Genomic DNA, 20,465 nt, shown 5'->3' on the forward strand with positions numbered 1-20,465 from the left:
CATTTTTTTTAACATAAAAGAGTAATTCACACTTCCTGATTCTTTAACCTCATTTCACTGTACTCTTTCACCTACTCCCTGTTGCCAAACCAGATATTTTGGTGTTGTTTGGTCATTGTACTTGCAGGTTACTTTATCTGAAATGCTCTTCTCCCAGACGTTAGTATGATTTACTATTTCAGTTAATCTATGTCTTCACTCAAATGTTACCTCTTACAGAGCTCTTTCCTTACTGTCCTATCTGAATGCCACTCTGTCCCCTAATTTTTTGTCCCTTAATTCTCTGTCTCCTTCCTCAGTTTAATAGTCTTCATAGCACTTCTCGCCACCCAAGGTTATATTAAGTATTTGTTTTCTTGTTTGTCAGGCTGTCCCACTAGAAAGACATATAAGGTCAGGAAACTTAATTGTTTCTTAATACCAGATCACTTGAAACTTAATACCAGATCAGTTCTGGTATTACAAATTTTGATAAATATTTGTTAGGTAGATGGACCTATAGATGGATGGATGGATGAATTAATGCAAATATTATTAGGCTATAACCAAAAAAGTACTTTTTTTCTACTTGTAATCTTCTTTGTTAAACTTTTTTTGTGTGTGAAAGTTTATTTATTTTGAGAGAGAGAGAGCTGATGGGTAAGTTGCAGGGAGGGAGGGAGGGAGGGAGGGAGAGAGAGAGAGAGAGAGAGAGAGAGAGAGAGAGAGAGAATCCCAAACAGGCTCTGCACTGTCAGCAGAGAGCCCAGCACGGGGCTCAAACTCACCAACTGTGAGATCCTACCTGAGCTGAAATCAAGAGTCAGATGCTTTACTGGCTGAGCTGCCCAGGAGCCCCTCTACTGTAATCTCATCAGAATATATAAGTCTGTGAATGTGAATAGAGACTTTTTATAGGTCACCTTGGTTCTGGGTTCTGGCTTACAGAGGACCTTCAGATTCTTTTCCTGTCATGCCATACGTCTACTGTGGTGCTTTCAGTAATTCTTGGAGGTTTTGTTTCCTAGTGGCCTGGAATTGAATGACTGAAGTATTAGGAAGGGCTGTGTCCAGTAGGACAAGGATGAAAGTCATGGTCACCATTGTGGAATCACCATTATTAGATATGTTTATTTGTTCTGTCATCAACAATGGTTTCTTTTTGTTTTATTATTGATAATCTAAAAAAATTACAGTAAGAACAAAATAGGAAGTAGTTTGCCATTAACTTGACTGTTTGATGTTAGTCTGAGTCCAGTAGGCTTGGTATAAATGTCTCTGTGTTTTAAAACTGAAAATGGAAAAAAATCTGCTTGTTTATGACTTGGGTGGGCTTGGTTTGATTTCTAAATAGAATTAACTGACTTTGTGATTATACTGGTGGTTTCACCTGCACAATGAGATAGCCTCCCCTATTTGATCTCGGTCTTGAAAACCTCACAAGTTATGTTTTAGAAGCTCAAAAAAAAATACTTAGGTGTTGATATCAAGGGGTAGAACTGGTGTAGCAAAGTGACACCGGTCAGGTATGTTTTCAGTATTCTCTCACTGCTTCTTCCCACTACCAATTGCCTAACAACCCTTTTCTCTGCAGCTCCAGGGAATAATTTCTCCTCTGAAACTTTTCTTTATCTTTTTTCCCAGTCACAACTGATATTGTTTATATTCTGGTTCCTCAGAACTCTATTCTGGACTTTCTAAGATAGTAAATAAATAAAGCCTTTCTTAGATCTTAATGTGCTACCCAACGTACTTTCATTTCAGCAGGAGTCTTTGGTGGTAATACGTTTCTTCCTCCTTGGAATGATTCTTAATAGGTATTTTTGGCACTTTAATAGATTGCAGAGCCAGATATATTAGGAGAGCATAAAGACTAATTTGTGAGTCAGGTCAGAAAGATAGAAAATATTCTGTAGGAATATGGCAGGTGCAGGGAGGAGGAGTAGACAGTGATGAAAGATTAAAAGCTTTTTCATAGACAGTAGTTAGAAATTTTAGGCATGTTTTTCAGCTTCACTTTTCTAAATAGAATGGGTTAAAATGCTTTTTTATTGTTTTTTTTATATGAAATTTATTGTCAAATTGGTTTCTGTACAACACCCAGTGCTCATCCCAACAGCTGCCCTCGTCAGTGCCCATCACCCACTTTCCCCTCCCTCCCACCCCCTATCAACCCTCAGTTTATTCTCAGTTTTTAAGAGTCTCTTACAGTTTGGCTTCCTCCCTCTCTAACTTTTTTTTCCCCTTCCCCTCCCCCATTCTAATACCATATGAAACATATATATGATATTATAGCAGCCTCAAATTTAAAGAAAATATGTCTAAAACAGAGTTGTAAACTTTTTTTAAAAAATTTTTTTATATTTATTTATTATTGAGAGACAGACACAGAGTGTGAGCAGGGGAGGGTTAGAGAGAGGGAGGAGACACAGAATCCGAAGTAGGCTCCAAGCTCTGAGCTGTCAGCACAGAGCCCAATGCGGGGCTCGAACTCACAAATTGTGAGATCATGACCTGAGCCGAAGTCGGTCGCCCAACCGACTGAACCAAGCAGGCCCCCCTAAAGTTGTAAACTTTTTAAGTTCTTGTCATTGATGTACAGGCTTTTAAAAATACTGCATTCTTAATCTGTTTTTCAGTATGTAAATATGCTTGCCACAAGAAATGCTGTCTGAAAACCACAGCCAAGTGCTCTAAAAAGGTAAGAAATTATCACCTATGAGTAGTAAATAACAGATATATTGGCCTTTTCTACCTCATGAAAGAAAGCAAGTCCTCTTCAATGGTTTTATAGAGCAGTCGTTTTCAAACTTTTTGATCACAACTCACAGAAATACACTTTATGTCGTGATCCAGCATACATATATATATATAGGGATAGGTATATAATTGGATTGATTTTCCTGGAACTATATTTACCTTTACTATTTGGGAGAGCTATTAAACTGGTTTCACAACTGACAGTTTATTAAAACACTGCTTTTAAAGGTTTTCCACTTCATTAAATGCTCATAACTCTTACTAGAAATTGTCTTGAAAGTGGTAGGCTATAGCTAAAGATTTTAACATTAACAGCAAGATTCACCAGCCCAGTTGGTGTTTTTACATAATTCAGTTTGGATACACAGAGATCTAAAAGGTATTAAACATGTACTTTGACACTTTATTTTAAAGGAAGCAATGATTTTTGATAGATTTCAGGCTTTTTTTGCTATATAATCACATTTTTTTTTTACTTATTAGTCACATATGGACAGTTGTAACAATACTATACAAATCTGAACTGTAATATAAATGTGTGTGTGTATTGTTTACAACCCAGGTACAGTATTTGCATCTGTTCCAAATTAGTAGACAAATCATGGCAAGGTGTACAAAGAGAAATTTTATTCAAGGCTTAAAATACAATGAAGGTGGGACATTTGCTTTGAGCTTAGGTGGAATAGCTTGTGACAGACTATTACCCATGCCGAGAATAACTGAAAAAAGTGTTGCTGCACATCAGAGAGCTAGCTGCCCAGGAAAGTTGGACTTTGTTGGAATGTCGATCCTAGAGAGAAGATAATTGCATAGTAGTGAATCTGTGTCTGTGAGATGTTTTTCTCCTAGTAGGAATTTGTCAATTTTTGCTGTAGAACACGAAACCACAATTTCAGGCAGAGTTTTTAAGAGTCAGAGAAGTCAGCACAACTTTTAGGAATCTCATAGGGCAATGGAGGCAAAAGTTGGAATTTGGGATTGCCAAGACCAGGAATTTGGGATTGCCAGGATCATGATCCAGGTGTAACCCTTGAACTCAGAGGTTTTTCCCTCAAGAGATTCTCTGAATTCTTAAGCTATATGGGGTAAAAGGCTAAAAAGCTAAACTGGAAAAAAGATCAGAGTTTTCTGCAATTTCACACTGTTAAGGAAAAAAAATTGGAGTTCTGTGATCCACCTTCAGAGAGGGGCCCTACTGAATGTCCTACACTGGCACTGAGACCTCTGAAGAGCTCTACTCTCAGAAAGGGAGTGAGTCATTAATAGGCTGGACGTTATAAAAGCTGAAGACGAGCTTTAAGGCATTCTTGATTAGATTAAGATGATCTGTTCCTTAATTTGGCTACCCATCAAAGAGAATAGGGTGAACCCTCTCCAAAGAGACATAACATCATCAACGTTTATACTTTATCTATATATAATAACAGATATTAAGAAATGAGACAGAGAAAAAAACACATAGACAATGTCAGTAGACTCACAGATGACCCAATTACTGAATTTTCAGACCTGGACTTTAAAACCTTTTTTTTCAAATATGTTGAAATATAGATAAAAAGAAAATTTATTATTTTTTTTTAATTTTTTTAACATTTATTTATTATTATTGAGAGAGAGAGAGAGCACAAGCATGGGAGAGGCAGAGAGAGGAGGAAACAGAATCTGAAAGCAGGCTCCAGGCTCTGAGCTGTCAGCACAGAGCCGACGTGGGGCTTGAACTCACAAACTGCGAGATCATGACCTGTGCTGAAGTTGGCCGCTTAACCGACTGAGCCACCCAGGTGCCCCGAAAATTTATTTTTTATCAATATCTGAAATATACATTTAAAAGAGAGGCAAATGGAGATTCTAAAAATAAAAAATGCAATTGGAATTATAAACTCAAAAGATGGGCTCAACAGCATATTGGTCATAGGAGAAGAGAAGATTGGTGAACTAAAAGATAGGTCAGTAGAAATCTATAAGTGCAGAGAGCAAAAAAGAAGGGGGAAATACAAAGATAAACACGAGAAACATCTAGGAAAAGATGAAAGGTTCTTAAATGTGGGTAATTGGAGTCCAGGAAGAAAGGAAAGAGAATAAGGGAAAAGCAACATTTTAAGAGATAATGGCCAAGACATCAAGTCACAGGTTCATGAACCATTTTTAACCTAAAGCGGGATAAATACAAAGGAAGCCACACCAGATGGACACTTCTCCAAATGAAAGGAAGAAAAATTCCTTAAAAGCAGTCTGAAAGGAAAAAATAAAAAGCACTGCTAAAGCAGCAGTGAAAAAAAACTGACAACTGGCTTCTCAACAGAAATGATGGAAGTCAAAAGACAGTGGCCTGGCATGTTTTGAGAGTTATAATAAAATGAAGCTAACTCAGAGTTTTGTACCTTGTGACAATAGCTTTCAAAAATGAAAATGGGGGCACCTTGTTGGTTCAGTCAGTTAAGCGTCTTGATTTTGGCTCAGGTCATGATCTCATGGTTCATGGATTGAGCCTCATGTTGGGCTCTTTGCTGACAGTGCAGAGCCTGCTTGGGATTCTCTCTTATCCTCTCTCTCCCTGCTCCCCAACTCGTGCACAAGCACTCTCTCTCTCTCAAAATAAAGAAATAAACATTGAAAAAAAAAGTGAAAATGATGTGAAATTATTTCTAGACAAAGACTCAGAATATGTCACCAGCAGCCTTGCACTAAAAGAAATACTAAAGGAGGTACTCCAGGCAGAAGGAAAATGACATTGGATAGAAACAGAAACATAGGAAAGAATGAAGAAAAATGCAAAGAGTGAATAATATTTATAAATCTAAGTGAATATGACTAAAAATACAATAATGTCTTTTATAACGCTTCAAATATATAGTTGACCCTTGAACAACAGGGGTTTGAACATCATGGGTCCACTTATTTGTGGATTTTTTGATAAACACAGTTATGTAAATGTATTTTCCTTATGATTTTCTTTTTTTAAGTGTTTATTTAATTTGGATAGAGTGCACAAGCTGGGGAGGGGCAGAGAGAGAGGGAGTCAGAGAATCCCAAGCAGACTCCATGCTGTCAGCACAGAGCCCAATGCTGGGCTTGATCTCATGGATCATGAGATCATGACCTGAGCTGAAATCAAGAGTTAGACGCTTGGCCACCTGAGCCACCAAGGCACTCCTTCCTTATGATTTTCTTGATAACATTTTATTTTCTCTAGCAGTGTACTTCATTGTAAGAACACAATGTATAATACACATATAACATATAAAAATGTGTTGATTGACTGTTTATGTTATCAGTAAGGTTTCCAGTCAGCAATAGGCTATTAGTAATTAAATTTTAGAGGACTCAAAAGTTACATGCAGGTTTTTGGCTACATAGGAAATTGGTGCCCTTAATTCCTACATTGTTTGAAGGCCAACTATATAGAATTAAACTGCCTGACAACAATAACAACACAAAAGTTACTTGGGTAAATGGAATTAAACTATACTAAGGTCCCTGGGTTATCTGGGAAGTGGTTAAATTGTTCAAAATACATTAGACTTAAATATGTTATGGATATTTGTTTTAGTCTTTAACCACTAACAGAAAAGCAAATGAATATATGTCTTAAAAGCTAATAAAGAGGGGCGCCTGGGTGGGGCAGTCGGTTAAGCGTCCGACTTCAGCCAGGTCACAGTCTCGCGGTCCGTGAGTTCGAGCCCCGCGTCGGGCTCTGGGCTGATGGCTCAGAGCCTGGAGCCTGTTTCCGTTTCTGTGTCTCCCTCTCTCTCTGCCCCTCGCCCGTTCATGCTCTGTCTCTCTCTGTCCCAAAAATAAATAAACATTGAAAAAAAATTAAAAAAAAAAAAAGCTAATAAAGATGGGAGAATGGAAAAACGAAAAATATTTGATCTAAACGAAGACCAGAAATGAGAGGAACAAACATAAATTAGATCAGAAAAGAAAATACATAGCAGATTGGTAGGTATAAGTCCAAATATATTGGAGATTACATTAAATGTTAATAGGTAAGATACTTCCAGTTAGAAGACTAGGTTAAAACCAACTGAAAAATCAATGATATGCTGTTTACAAGCAACATTCTTAAATATAAAGATACAGAAAGGCTGAAAGCAAAAGGATAGATTTGTATGCAAAGACTAACAAATAGAAAGGTGGTGTACGTATACTAGTACTAAAGTGTATTTTAGGGCAAAAAACATTTCAGATGAAGATGTTTTGTAATGATAAAATGGTCATCCCATCAGGGAGATATAAAAATTCTAACCTTTTTTATTTTTTTAATATTTATTTTTGAGAGAAAGAGTGTGCACAAATGGGGGAGGGGCAGAGAGAGACAGAGACAGAGACAGAGAATCTAAAGCAGGTTCCAGGCTCTGAGCTGTCAGCATAGAGCCTGATGCAGGGCTTGAACCCATGAACTGTGAGGTCATGACGTGAGCTGAAGTTGGACACTTAACTGACTCAGGCACCCCCCAAAATTCTAACATTAGGGGAGACTTGATATTATTGCTTTAATACCTAGAGACAAAAATTTAATAAGGGTGCAAATGATAGGAAAACAAGATGAAAAAACTTGACCTAGTTGATGTGTAATGAATCTTGCAGTCTTTTCAAGAGCACATGGGGCATTTGAGAAAAATTGATTATATGTTGGGTTATAAAGCAAGTCCCTACAAATTTCAAGAGGATTGAAAATGTTGAGAGTACATTTTTTGACCCAAGTGATATTAAGCTCTAAATCAACATAAAGATAACTAGATAGTCTTCAAGTACTTGGAAATTAAGCAATACTCTTATAAATTACAATAAAAATGAAAAAATATTTTGAACTAAATGATAAAGTATGACTAGGTACAAAAGTGTGGGTACAGCAAAAGTTGTGAGTAGAGGACTAATTACAGCTATTTTAAATGCATACAGTTAGAAAGGATGTAAAGAAAGAAATGATCTAAACTTCTATCTCTAGAAGATGGGGAAAAGTAACCTCAGCAAATTTAATCCAAAGGCAGTAAAAGGAAGATAATAAAGAGAAATAAATGAAATCAAATCTACAAAGCCAAATTTTAGCGCTTTGGAAATACTAAAACCATGGATAATCCTGAAAAAACAAAAACCTGCAACCAAGAATATACAGCAAGGCTGTGATTCAGAATAGAAAGAGAGATAAAGAGTTTTCCGGACAAACAGAAATTAAAGGAATTCATCACCCCTAAACTAGCCCTATAAGAAATGTTAAAGGACAGAAATGTTTCCTTTCCTTTGTCTGGAAAGAAAGACCATAAGTAGTAGGAATAAGAAAAATAGGAAAAGCAATAAAAATAAGTATATCTGTAAAAATCAGTCAAGGAACTGACAAAATTAAAGATATAAAATGTGACACCATATACCTAAAACATGGTGGGAAGGAGTGAGGAATAAAGTGTGGGGTCAAACTTAAGTGATCACCAATTTAAAGATTGCTAAATGCATAAGATATTAAATATAAACCTAATGGTAACTACAAATCACAAACTGGTAGTAGATATCCAAAAAATAAAAGAGAAAGGAATCCAAGTATATCACTAAAGAAGGCCAGCAAATTGTGAGAGAAGAGAGCAAGGGACGAAGGGAACAGAGAACTACAAAACAACCATAAACAAGTAACAAAATGACAGTAAGTACCTACCTATCAGTATTTACTTAGAATGCAAATGGACTAAATATTCCAATCAAAAGACATAGAGAGATGGAATGGATAAAAAAACAAGGCCCATTATATGTTTGCTACAACAGACTCATTTCAGACCTAGAAACACCTGCAGATTGAAAGTGAAAGGTAGAAAAGCATTTATCATGCAAATGGAAATGAAGAGCCAGGGTAGCAATAGTTATATTGGACAAAATAGACTTTAAAACAAAGACTGTTAACAAGAGACAAAGAAGTACACTATATAATCATAAAGAGAACAGTCCAACAAGAGGGTATGATAATTATAGGGGTGCCTGGGTGGCTCAGTGGTTAAGCATCTGACTTTGGCTCAGGTCATGATCTCATGGTTTGTGAGTTCAAGCTCTGCGTTGGGCTCTTTGCTGACAGCTCAGAACATGCAGCCTGTTTCAGATTCTATGTCTTCCTCTCTCTCTGCCCCTCCCCCACTTGTGCTCTTTCTCTGTCAAAAATAAACAAACATTAAAAAAATTAAAAACGAAGATGTAACAATTGTATATATTTCTGTGCCTTTCTACATAAAGTAGCTGATAACAACCATAAATGAAGTAATTGATAGTAATACAATAATAGGGGGCTTTAACAACCCATTATATTAAGGGATAGATCATACAAACAGAAAATCAACAAGGAAACAGTGACTTTGAATGACACACCAGACCAGATGGATCTAAAAGATACATTCAGAACATTCTATCCTAAAACAGAAGAACACATATTCTTTTTTTTTTTACACATATTCTTTTCAAGTGCACATGGAGAATTCTGCAGAATAGGTTACATATTAGACCATAAAAAAAGTCTCAACAGATTCAGAAAGATTGAAGTCATACCATGCATCTTTTCTGACTACAATGCTATGAAACTAGGAATCAACAACAACAAAAAATCTGGAAAGAATACAAATACATGGAGGTCAAATAACATGCCATTAAATGATGAATGGGTCAACCAAGAAATGAAAGAGGAAATCAGAAAAACTCATGGATATAAATGAAAATGAAAACACAACAGTCCAAAATCCTTGGGATGCAGCAAAAGCTTTCTAAGAGGGAGGTTTTGAGCAGTACAGGCCTACCTCAAGAAACAGGAAACATCTCAAATAAACAACGTAACCTTATACCTAGGAGAGCTAGAAAAGAACAAACAAAACCCAAAACTAGTAGAAGGAAAGAAGGAAAGATTAGAGCAGATAAAATGAAATAGAAACTAAGAAGACAGCAGAACAGATGAATGAAACTGGGACCTGGTTCTTTGAAAAGATCTAAAAATTGATAAACTGTTAGCAAGACTCCAGAAGAAAGGACTCAAACAAAATCAGAAGTGAATAACCACTGACACCATAGAAATACAAAGGATTATAAGAAAATATTATGAAAAATTATATGCCAACAATTTGGGCAATCTAGAAGAAATGGATAAATATATAACCTCCCCAAACTGAGTCAGGAAGAAATGGAAAATTTGAACAGACCAGTTAGCAACGATGAAATTGAGTCAGTAATTAAAAAAAAACAACAGCAAAAAACAAACAAAACCCTCCCAACAAACAAGTCCAGGACCAGACAGCTTCATGGGTGAAATCTAACATCTAAAAAATAATTAATACCTATTCTTCTCAAACTGTTCTAAACAAGAAAAAGGAAAGCTTTCAAACTCATCCTATTAGGCCAGCAATACCCTGAATCAAAACCAGATAAAGACAGTACAGGAAAAGAGAACTACAGGTCAATATCTCTGATAAATATAGATGCAAAATCTCAACAAAATATTAACAAAGCAAATTCAGCAGTATATTAAAAAAATCATTTGCCATGATTAAGTGGGATTTATTCCTGGGATGCAGGAGTGGTTCAATTTTTGTAAATCAATTAATGTGATACATCACATCAAGAAAAAGTATAAAAACTATGTGACCATTGCAACAGATGCAGAAAAAGAGTTTACTGAAGTTATACCATCCATTCATGATAAAGACCCACAACAAAGTAGGTTTAGAAGGAACATACTTCAACATAATCAAGGCCATATATGAAAAATCTATAGCTAACTTCATAGTCAATGGGGAAAAACAGAGCTGTCCCCCTAAGGTCAGGAAGAAGACAAAAATGTCTACTCTCACCACTTTTATTCAACATAGTATTGGAAGTTTCAACCACAGCAGTCAGACAGATATGGAAATAAAAGGTATGGAAATTGCTAAGGAAGAGATAAAACTTTCACTATTTGCAGATGACATGATACCATATATAAAAAAAACCTAAAGAGTCCACCAAAAAGTTACTGCTAAATAAATTCAGTAGGATTGCAGAATACAAAATCAATCTATGGAAATCCACTGCATTTCTATACACTAAGTAGCAGAAAGAGAAATTAAGAAAATATTCCCATTTAGAATTCTACCAAAAATGATAAAATATCTTGGAATAAACTTAACCAGAGAAGTGAAAGTCCTGTACTCTATAAACTGTAAAACGATGAAAGAAATTGAAGATGACACAAACAAATGGAAAGATATTCCATGTTCACGGATTACAAGAACAAGTTTCGTTAAAATGTCCGTACTACCCAAAGCAATCTACTGGATTTAATGCAATCCCTATTAAAATGCCAGCAGCATTTTTCATAGAACTAGGACAAATAATCTTTTTTAAAAGTTTATTTATTTTGAGAGAGAGAGAGAGAGTGAGTTGGGGAGGGACAGAGCAAGAGAGTGAGAGAATCCTAAGCAGGCTCCACACTGTCAGCACAGAGCCCAATGCAGGGCTCGAACTCATGAACCATGAGATCATGACCTGAGAGCCAAAATCAAGAGTTGGATGCTTAACCAACTGAACCACCCAGCCACCCCACGACCAAGTTAGAAAAAGAGAATGATGCAAGAGAAGGAAAAGAGAAGAGATTTATAAAAAAAGATCTGAGTCTCAGAGATAATACCTGGCATTTTTATCTTCTGTGAATTACTTCAAATAATCTTCAGGATAAGCTGTTCTTTTACAGTCATGTAAACTGTAGTTAGTAGGATTATGATGTCAGATACACTATTTTTTTTAAATGTTTATTTATATTTGAGAGAGGGAGAAAGAGCATGAGTGAGGGAGGGGCAGAGAGAGAGAAAGAGAATCTGAAGCAGGCTCCAGGTTCTGAGCTGACACAGGGCACAAACTCCTGGACCATGAGATCATGACCTGAGCTGAAGTAGTAAGAAAGAGCTTGAACACTAATCATGGGTCAGTCTGTGTGTGCTTCTGCCTTTGGCTATGATATTGTTCAGTTAAACTTCCCTGAAGTTGGGGCGCCTGGGTGGCTCAGTCGGTTAAGCGTCCGACTTTGGCTCAGGTCATGATCTCGCGGTCCGTGAGTTCGAGCCCCGCGTCGGGCTCTGTGCTGACCGCTCAGAGCCTGGAGCCTGTTTCAGATTCTGTGTCTCCCTCTCTCTCTGACGCTCCCCCGTTCATGCTCTCTCTCTCTCTCTCAAAAATAAATAAACGTTAAAAAAAAATTAAAAAAAAAAAAACTTCCCTGAAGTTTACATAAACATTGAAGCATTGTTAAGCCTCAGAAATTACTGGCAGCTCTAATTCATATCTAATCAGACTTTCTATTGGTGCTTGGTAAATGTTTAGCACACAAAGTCTATTCCCTTTCTCCTTTGTCCAAATCCCAACTTTATGTGAAGAACTTTTTAATAGGAAGGGGAACAGTAGCCTGTTGCCACTGTCTTCATTCTCTACCCCATTATATTTTGAGGGGATTCGTAGTGGTAGAGGATTGAAAAGTACATCTCACTTGATATATATTGTCAGTGTTAACCAGAATTCCCTTTCCCTCCAAGTCCTATAACTGTGTTCATGAAACTTCAGGGAAATAAAAAGTAGTTCCTCTTAAGTAACTGGTTAAATATGTTTAAAGATGTTTGAATGTATTTGGAAACAGAAAATTATCTTCCATTTAGTATGATCCAGAGCTGTCATCTCGACAATTTGGGGTTGAATTGTCCCGTTTGACCAGTGAAGAACGAACTGTTCCTTTAGTGGTGGAAAAGCTCATAAACTACATTGAAATGCATGGACTGTACACAGAAGGTATTTACCGAAAGTCTGGTTCAACTAATAAAATCAAGGAGCTCCGACAGGGTCTAGATACAGGTAAGATAGTGCTCTCCAAATCAAGACCACATGCTTTTATTTAAATAGGTCATTTTACACTCTTAAAGTTTTCATTACATGTTGCCTTTTTTTCTCGTAGCCAAAAGAATGCAATCTTTTCTGTGGTGCTTATTCATTTTGTGGCTTTCTAAAGAATCTTTGTTTTTATGTGGTCAGTTCAGCAAACACATATTGAGTGTGTCATTTATACAAGGCATTATTAGGTACCTCAGACAGATCTCATTTAATCTTAACAATTTGGTATGGTCATGACATCTGTAATTTACAAAGAAGAAAATAATTTAAAGAAAATTACATAATGATCTGTTGATGATGATGTAGAGCAGTGTGCCAATGTTTTTATTCTAATCTTCACAACAGTCCTATGATTTAGGGATTATTATCCTACTTAAAGAAACTGAGGCTTACAGAGGATCTTGCCCAAAGACTCACCACCAATAAGTGATCAAGCTGGGATTTAACCCCAGATGTTCTGAATTCATAATCTAAACTATCGCCTATTAGTCTGTTATTTTGACTCCCAAGTGTGCTGTTTCTGATGCATGTTCTCACCTTCCTATATTGATGACATAATTATTTAGTGGATTAAACATGTACCTGTGTAGAACTGTAGCCTCAGCCCCAGAATATATCAGGAGTTTGACTTTGGTTTCATTGTCAACTTCTACTTTTTATCACTATTGGGAAGGAATAGATCATTTTGAACCAAACATAGATACAAAGCTTGTCTCTGTGTCTCCAGGAACCTATCTACATGCTTTTTCTTTCTAGTTGTTTTGTTTTGTTGTTGTTGTTGTTTTAATGGGCAAAAATCAGGGAGAAATTAGTATGGAAATAACAGAAAATGTTTGGTAAAACTCAAGCAGGAACTTCTGCCTACCAGAGACTCCATCTACTCCAGTTTAAAGGCAGTTTCCAACTTGTGTCTTGCACCTTGGGTCAGCACAAATGAAAAATCATTCATCCTGTATCCTCCCAATCATTTCCTTTGTATAACCTTTGGGAGTTTATAAGTGAAACAGAGTAAAGATATGTCCTTTACATTTCCTAAGTTCAGTTATTGCTGTCCTTTCATCTTTAAAAATGACTTAACATTAGCCTTATTTTTAGAAAATGTCTTTGGGCCTTTTCCCCATGTGTCATCCAAAGCATTGCTAATGAAAGTGTGGCTCACAGACCAATCTACAAGATAAGTACAAAAACTGAGTGTAAGCATTTAGAAATACTTACAACAGTATTTAACAGAGCTTTGACATGAAAGCATATGATCTTTTATTTTACTTATTTAGCAGTCTACAACAGATTTGGAAAACAAACAAAAAGCTGTTCCTTTACCACTGTTAGAAGTGCTTTTCTAGAGCAAACAATTAGATTGTAAAAGGTATTAGTTCAATTAAGAACATGAAGGCTTCCTTGGTGATGATAGTTTCTAAAGTGAATTATTTTAATTTCTTTGCATGTTTTGGCTTTGTTATCTAACTCCTGTCTATAAACAGATGCTGAGAATGTAAACCTGGATGACTATAACATACATGTCATTGCAAGTGTATTCAAACAATGGCTTCGTGATTTGCCCAATCCACTCATGACCTTTGAGCTCTATGAGGAATTTCTTCGAGCTATGGGTAAGCACAGGCTTCCTGGATTCCACGGAAGGGCTATACTTGGGAAAGGAATGCTATCTTCATTATAGATTTATTATGTCATCCTCTAGTGGTTTAGTCCATATAGGTCCAAAAGTAAGCTTTTGACAGTCAATACAGAACTGCCACTGTATTCTCACCTATTCATTTGTGGATTTTTGAGAGCTTCATTAAAATGTCAGGATCCCAAAAGTTTTCTGAGTAAGTCAGCTAGTTGCTTCTCACAAAGAGATTGAAAGACTAGATTAAAAATTATAAACACATTAGAAAACTAAATAGATTTAAGGGCCAGCTTATATTCATTTAAATTGTGAATCTAGGCAAGATCTCTGCTATGTATTTTATGCCAGGCCTACTAGATGATGGAGTTTAGTTTTTCAGCACTACAGGTATGTAGGGTGTTGCTGAAGGCCTGCCTAGACGTGTTTAGGCCCTGAGGCATTACTCCTCAAATTCCTATAAGACCAATTTATAAATTACATGGCAATTAATTAATTTTAATGGGGGAATCCACCTGCCACAAAATGCCTAATAAACTAGGCTGTCTCTTTCCCCTTGCTGTAATAAGGATTACTGGGATATAGATTAAAACCAGGAGACTGCTTAGTGAATATAGAATTCAAGCAAAGGAAGATTAGTAGTAACTGTGAGTTGCTTGTTTTCTGTCATACAGGTACAACTGTCTCTCCTAAAACTTTAAAATTTAGAGCCAGGCTGCCCTGCTTCTATCTGTTCAGGAGGAAGATACAGCATATAAGAGGGCGTATTCAATTTTATTTGCTGTCCTTACTCTTTCTAGGCCTTCAGGAGAGGAAAGAAACAATCCGTGGTGTATACTCTGTGATTGACCAGCTCTCTCGAACTCATCTCAATACACTGGAACGCCTCATCTTTCATCTAGTCAGGTAATTTCAAGGAGCAAGGAAAGATATGATAGTTTTGGGGTTTTTTTGTTTTGTTTTGTTTTTGATTCTTTTAAAAGGGAAGAACTCCTTCATTTGGAAAACTGACAGATCTTTTTTTTCCTATTTATAAAGTCAGCGACTCAAACAGGGGCTTACAGTTCCTTGGAGCAGAAAGCCTCAGCTGAGTTGGACTGCATGACAGGTGCTTCTCTGCCCTGTTTGAGCCATGTAACAACTTCAGCCTCATGGTGGCACTATGTAGCCTAACCTCCTTATCTCATTCCTGAACTAGGAAGTAGACATAACCTAATTCAAAGGAGGTGGGTTCAAATGGTGCTTGAGAATTGACTGACCAGAGACTTCAGGAGTGGTCTCTCTTCTCTGAGTATAAATATCTGCAGTAGTTGGGTAGAAAGTTATGTTTATTTTTTATTAGATAAATATCTGGTAAATACTAGATAAATGTTAGATGAATATCTAATATGACTATCTGAAAATGCCTTAAAGTCTCTGCTGTGCATTCTTCAGACACGTTTATCAGGTGTATGGCAGTGGGTCAGAAATTTCCCTTGATAAGCTATCTGCTAGCCTATATTGCTTCAAGTAAGGGACAGAGTAAAAGTGCATTAAAAAATTAAAAAAAGAAGTATATTTTCCAGAGGCAAAGGAATAGCTTTGGGAAAAGTCTACAAGTATCTTCTTTCAACTGATATGTATATCCTTCCAGTACAATGTGCTTGATGTCATACGTCATCTTTTTCTCATATCCTCTGCCTGTGTCCTTACTATTTACCCTTTTTTTCTGAACTTCACTTGGTTTTTTTATTCCTTAGGATTGCTCTACAGGAAGAAACTAATCGAATGTCTGCTAATGCTTTAGCCATTGTGTTCGCACCCTGCATTCTCCGCTGCCCTGATACCATTGACCCACTACAAAGTGTGCAGGACATCAGTAAGACTACCACGTAAGGCCTGTTGTTAACACCTCCACAAGACCCCAGAAACTTCTGAGTCAGTGTAGCCACTTTATCCAGATATCGAACATAGTGAATGATTTCTTAAGTTCAGATGTTTTTAAGAAGATTGTTAGACACCATTGGGTTTTCTTACGCTGAAGATGAAAATTTTTTTTTAGATTCTATTCAACTGAACACCATTTGTTTTGAAGGATCTTTTTAAATTTAGCTTTTCTTTAGCAATGCTTGTAATCTCTAAAAATATTTTAGAATTTCATTTTACCAAATTATGTATACTTTGTATCTTCCCATAATTAGTCTAACTGGCTCCGAATCCCTTTGGCCTTAGTACTTCAGTATTTCTGCATTTTACTTTAACCTTTTTTGGTGGGCCTCTGGTTTCCTTCTAGATTGATGGTTCTTTTTTTTTTTTTTTAAATTTTTTTTTTTTTTCAACATTTATTTATTTTTGGGAGAGAGAGAGACAGAGCATGAACGGGGGAGGGGCAGAGAGAGAGGGAGACACAGTATCGGAAACAGGCTCCAGGCTCTGAGCCATCAGCCCAGAGCCCGACGCGGGGCTCGAACTCACGGACCGCGAGATCGTGACCTGGCTGAGGTCGGACGCTTAACCGACTGCGCCACCCAGGCGCCCCTAGATTGATGGTTCTTAACCTTGACTGCAAAAAGAGCTTTAAAAAAAATCCTAGTGTTTTTGTCCCATCCTAGAGAGTCTAATTTAATTGGTCTGGGGTATGGCCTGGGCTTTGCGACATTTAGTCACTCCTCGGGTGGGTACTGAAGTACAGCCAAAGTTGTGGACCACCATTATATAAACCTTGTCATAGAGCTCATAAAATAAGGAATGTTGGTTTTTCTTTCATTCTCCAGCCATCTGCCACATTTAGCTGAAAAGCAGTCTGTGGATACTACACTTTATTTGACTTACTTCAGCTCCTAACAGTTTTCTCTTTTTCCTCCTGTTTCAGCTGTGTGGAGCTGATTGTTGTGGAACAAATGAATAAATACAAGGCTCGTCTCAAAGACATCAGTAGCCTGGAATTTGCTGAGAATAAGGCAAAGACCAGGCTGTCTCTGATTCGTAGATCAATGGTAAGATACAAGATGTGGAATCACAGGGGAAAATGGGAGCCTTCCTGGGGCTTTAAGTATGCATTTATGGTGTAAAGAGAGATTATTCTCCAAATCTTTTTCACATGGAATGAGTAAAAAGAAACCACTTTAACTCAGGGTAATATAGATGCCTCATGTTTGATATTTTAGCCCTCTTTAGTAATATGTACAGAATATATATAGTTAAATGTGTAGAAGTTTTTAAGTCAAGTATTTGGGTAAAATGCTGGTGGTTTAATAATCTGTCCTGTTTTCTTTTCCTGTCCTTTCTGTGAAAATTTAACCTATCCTAATTTTTTTCTCTACTTCGTTCCACCATCTGTTCCCACCCTCAACCATGTCACCTTTGATGTTCCTGTTAATACTTGTGTGATGTAGAGAACTTAATCATTTGCAAGAATGTGATTCATAAGGAAATGGAATTCCATCTATGAGTCTACTATTCTCAAATAAAGATTTCTTTAAGGATTTATTATTAGGTTTTGAGAAAAGCCTGGCAAAAATTTAATTTGTTTTCTCCATTTGCCTACTTTTCTGTTTAATATCTTCCTTTGTAACCAGTGACCTATAGATAGACAACTTCAGTTCTCACTGACCAGTAATCAGTAGGATCTGGGTAACTGGGATACTACTGCTGCATTAAAGTCCTATCATTTGCTACCATTCCCCTCAGCTGCAAAACAGAATTGTAGCAATGAAGACCCAGTCAGATTCCCAGTAAATCTCTAAAGGGAAGCAGGCTTCCCTGTCATCATGCCCGTGCTTTTCCAGGAGCCCAGCAATACTTCATCTATATCTTCATGATTTATACTTAGATTAACATTAAAATAACTCTGTTTCTTTCTTTAGTGCTTAAACTGCCTGGCACAGAATAAGTCCTAACAAATATGTCTGTTGATTTAAATTAGTGAAGGGTCTTCTCTAAAAATAAGTACAAACATAGACCTTTTCCAGGCAGTCAAGTTACTAAAGAAAGTTAATTGTAGGACACTATCTAAATCTTTTTCCTAGAAAATGAAAACAGAAACACTATTAAAAAGTGAAACCCTTTCTGGTAGTCTGAATTTTCAGGAGCTCAGTTCTAGGATGCCCAATTTAGCAGTGCCCATCTAAGAAGGATGGGGAGAGACCTTTTACTCTCAAACTGCTTTTCAAAGCAGCTAGACAAGCTGTGCTTTTTTTCCCCTGATGCTGCAGAAGACAGATATATTCAGTCCATTGAAAGATTAAACCTTCTCTTTTAATGGGGCAATGACATGTACATTCTAACCTTCTGCTTTCCTTTTCATGTCCTTCCTAATCCAGAAACCTGTACTAATTGCAGTTAGATTTATGAGCATTACCCGCAATTCAGTCTCGGTATGTATTAATATTGCAATGTGTCATAGCCACTTTACATTATTGTCTACCATCCATCCAGAGTTGTTCTGCTCTGTCTATCATCCATGCCTGTCCACCTTCCATGTACAGCCCCAGTTCAGGTCCCACTTCCTGACCAGCCTTCACTTGTTTTTCTCTTACTCTTTTTCTTTAGAACCTTCCCTTTTCTTCCTTTGTATCATGCAGCTGAACAGTGTCCATTTATAATATACTGGTTTTGCTCTTTGTCAGATAAGCCTCTTTGTAGATTTCTTCTTTGGTTGGATCATTAAAAGGTAACATTGAAAGCGGCTTTGAGGTATCAAATTAATTTCTTAAGAACTTTGTTCTCATTGGTCCCCTTCACTTCATTACTTGAAATACCTATTACTACTACTAGCATCCTCCATCATTAGTAATGCTTTTTTGTCCATTCATATCTGTGACTTTAATGGTGACTTCCCAGATATAGAATAATAGCTCTCATCTGCTTAGCATTTTTCAGACAGAGCAGCAAGCAAATGGTAGTGAAAAAATTGACAGACTGGTTTTAGACTTCATAGTATAAATATCATAGTATAATAGAGCTCATACCAGGATTTCATTTATTATACAAAAAAAGGAAAGGAGAGATGGAAAGCTAAGAACACCAGTATATGTGGAAACTAACTTTAGAGGCTATCCATCTGTGGTTAACTAGTTCATTGAGGATCTCAATTTGCTGGGATATAAACACCGATCAGTTTTGCTTTTTACCTAGTAACTGCCTGCCAACTCTACCATGTCTGACTCCCCTTTCTGATTGGATGTCAACTGCCTTCACGGTGTCTTGTCACTATTCTGCAATTTTTAAACACTCTTGTCTCATGGCAGTATTTAAGAATCAGTTTTCTCCATATTATAACTTGAGTCACAGACTTGATTCAGTTACTCTTTTCATTTTCTCTCAGGCAAACTAGACCTTAATCTGGGGCTGAAAACTTTTGGGGTGGATAAGTAGGTTCCTTTTATTACACATGTCGGCCGTCCCTTTTTCTTGTGGTTTTTCTTCCTCTAGTGTTGAAACTGGGAGGAGTGATACCGGGGGCAAAATCCTACGTGATATCCCACTGTTGAGGTGGCAGTCCTCTTTCTTGGTGGTTCAGCACTGCTGTTCTAGCTCATTGTCAATAGCCTAAATGTAGGTGAGTGGGAACTTCCATTTATCCTGCTAACAGATCAGTCCTATCCCATGTTTACAGGCATTGGCAATCCCTTGGAAGATTTGGTTACATCTTTGGACTAAACCTACTAATGGCATTCACACCATGGGACTCTGTATGTCTTTTTTTGCCTCAGGACTTTACAATCAAATCCACCTCCCAGCACCAGTTCTAGGGCCTACAGGCACATTAGGGGAAAGGTTACATTTTTCATACCTCTTGGAACCAGGTTCCAGGAACCAGGCCATTGTCTTTCCTGTCTTACTATCTCTCACTTCCCCCACCATACTCTCTCCTTATTTCTCTTTTCCCTTATGTATATAACAGAGGGGTAAATCAGTAAGTCTTTTGCCTATACAAATAACCAAATAGGGAATGAAATACCAGTCTGACTTTCTTTTAGATGACGATGATTCTTTCCCTCTGGATTTAAATATGACAACTTCTTTTTTCTCCAAAGAGGAAAGGAATGTCCTATTTTCATAAACTCTGTGTTCCCCTTAAAGTCTAGTAATCCTCTTTTCTTTTCAGCCTTTTTAGATTTACATTGAGGGAAGGTGTTAGGATATTGATGGTAGGAGCTGTCTCAATAAATTGGTATCTCTCAGTTAAACCCTTAGAGAAGAGTCTGGTACCAACTATGGTTGGCTTCTTAAGCTAGTAGAT

At 37.0% G+C, this 20,465-nt stretch overlaps 1 protein-coding gene across 7 annotated transcripts in view; it reads left to right on the forward strand.

Moving 5' to 3' along the window:
• Positions 1-20,465, forward strand: part of MYO9A (myosin IXA) — a 273,152-nt gene that overhangs the window by 210,128 nt on the left and 42,559 nt on the right. For all 7 annotated transcript variants that reach the window (XM_047861621.1, XM_047861624.1, XM_047861627.1 and 4 more), the window contains 6 exons: positions 2,619-2,680; positions 12,387-12,579; positions 14,097-14,225; positions 15,043-15,148; positions 15,982-16,113; positions 17,094-17,217. In XM_047861621.1, the coding sequence (XP_047717577.1) occupies positions 2,619-2,680; positions 12,387-12,579; positions 14,097-14,225; positions 15,043-15,148; positions 15,982-16,113; positions 17,094-17,217 (746 nt within the window). The remainder of the gene's footprint in view (positions 1-2,618; positions 2,681-12,386; positions 12,580-14,096; positions 14,226-15,042; positions 15,149-15,981; positions 16,114-17,093; positions 17,218-20,465) is intronic.

Source organism: Prionailurus viverrinus, chromosome B3 (assembly GCF_022837055.1).
Source record: "Prionailurus viverrinus isolate Anna chromosome B3, UM_Priviv_1.0, whole genome shotgun sequence".
Taxonomy (NCBI): domain Eukaryota; kingdom Metazoa; phylum Chordata; class Mammalia; order Carnivora; family Felidae; genus Prionailurus; species Prionailurus viverrinus.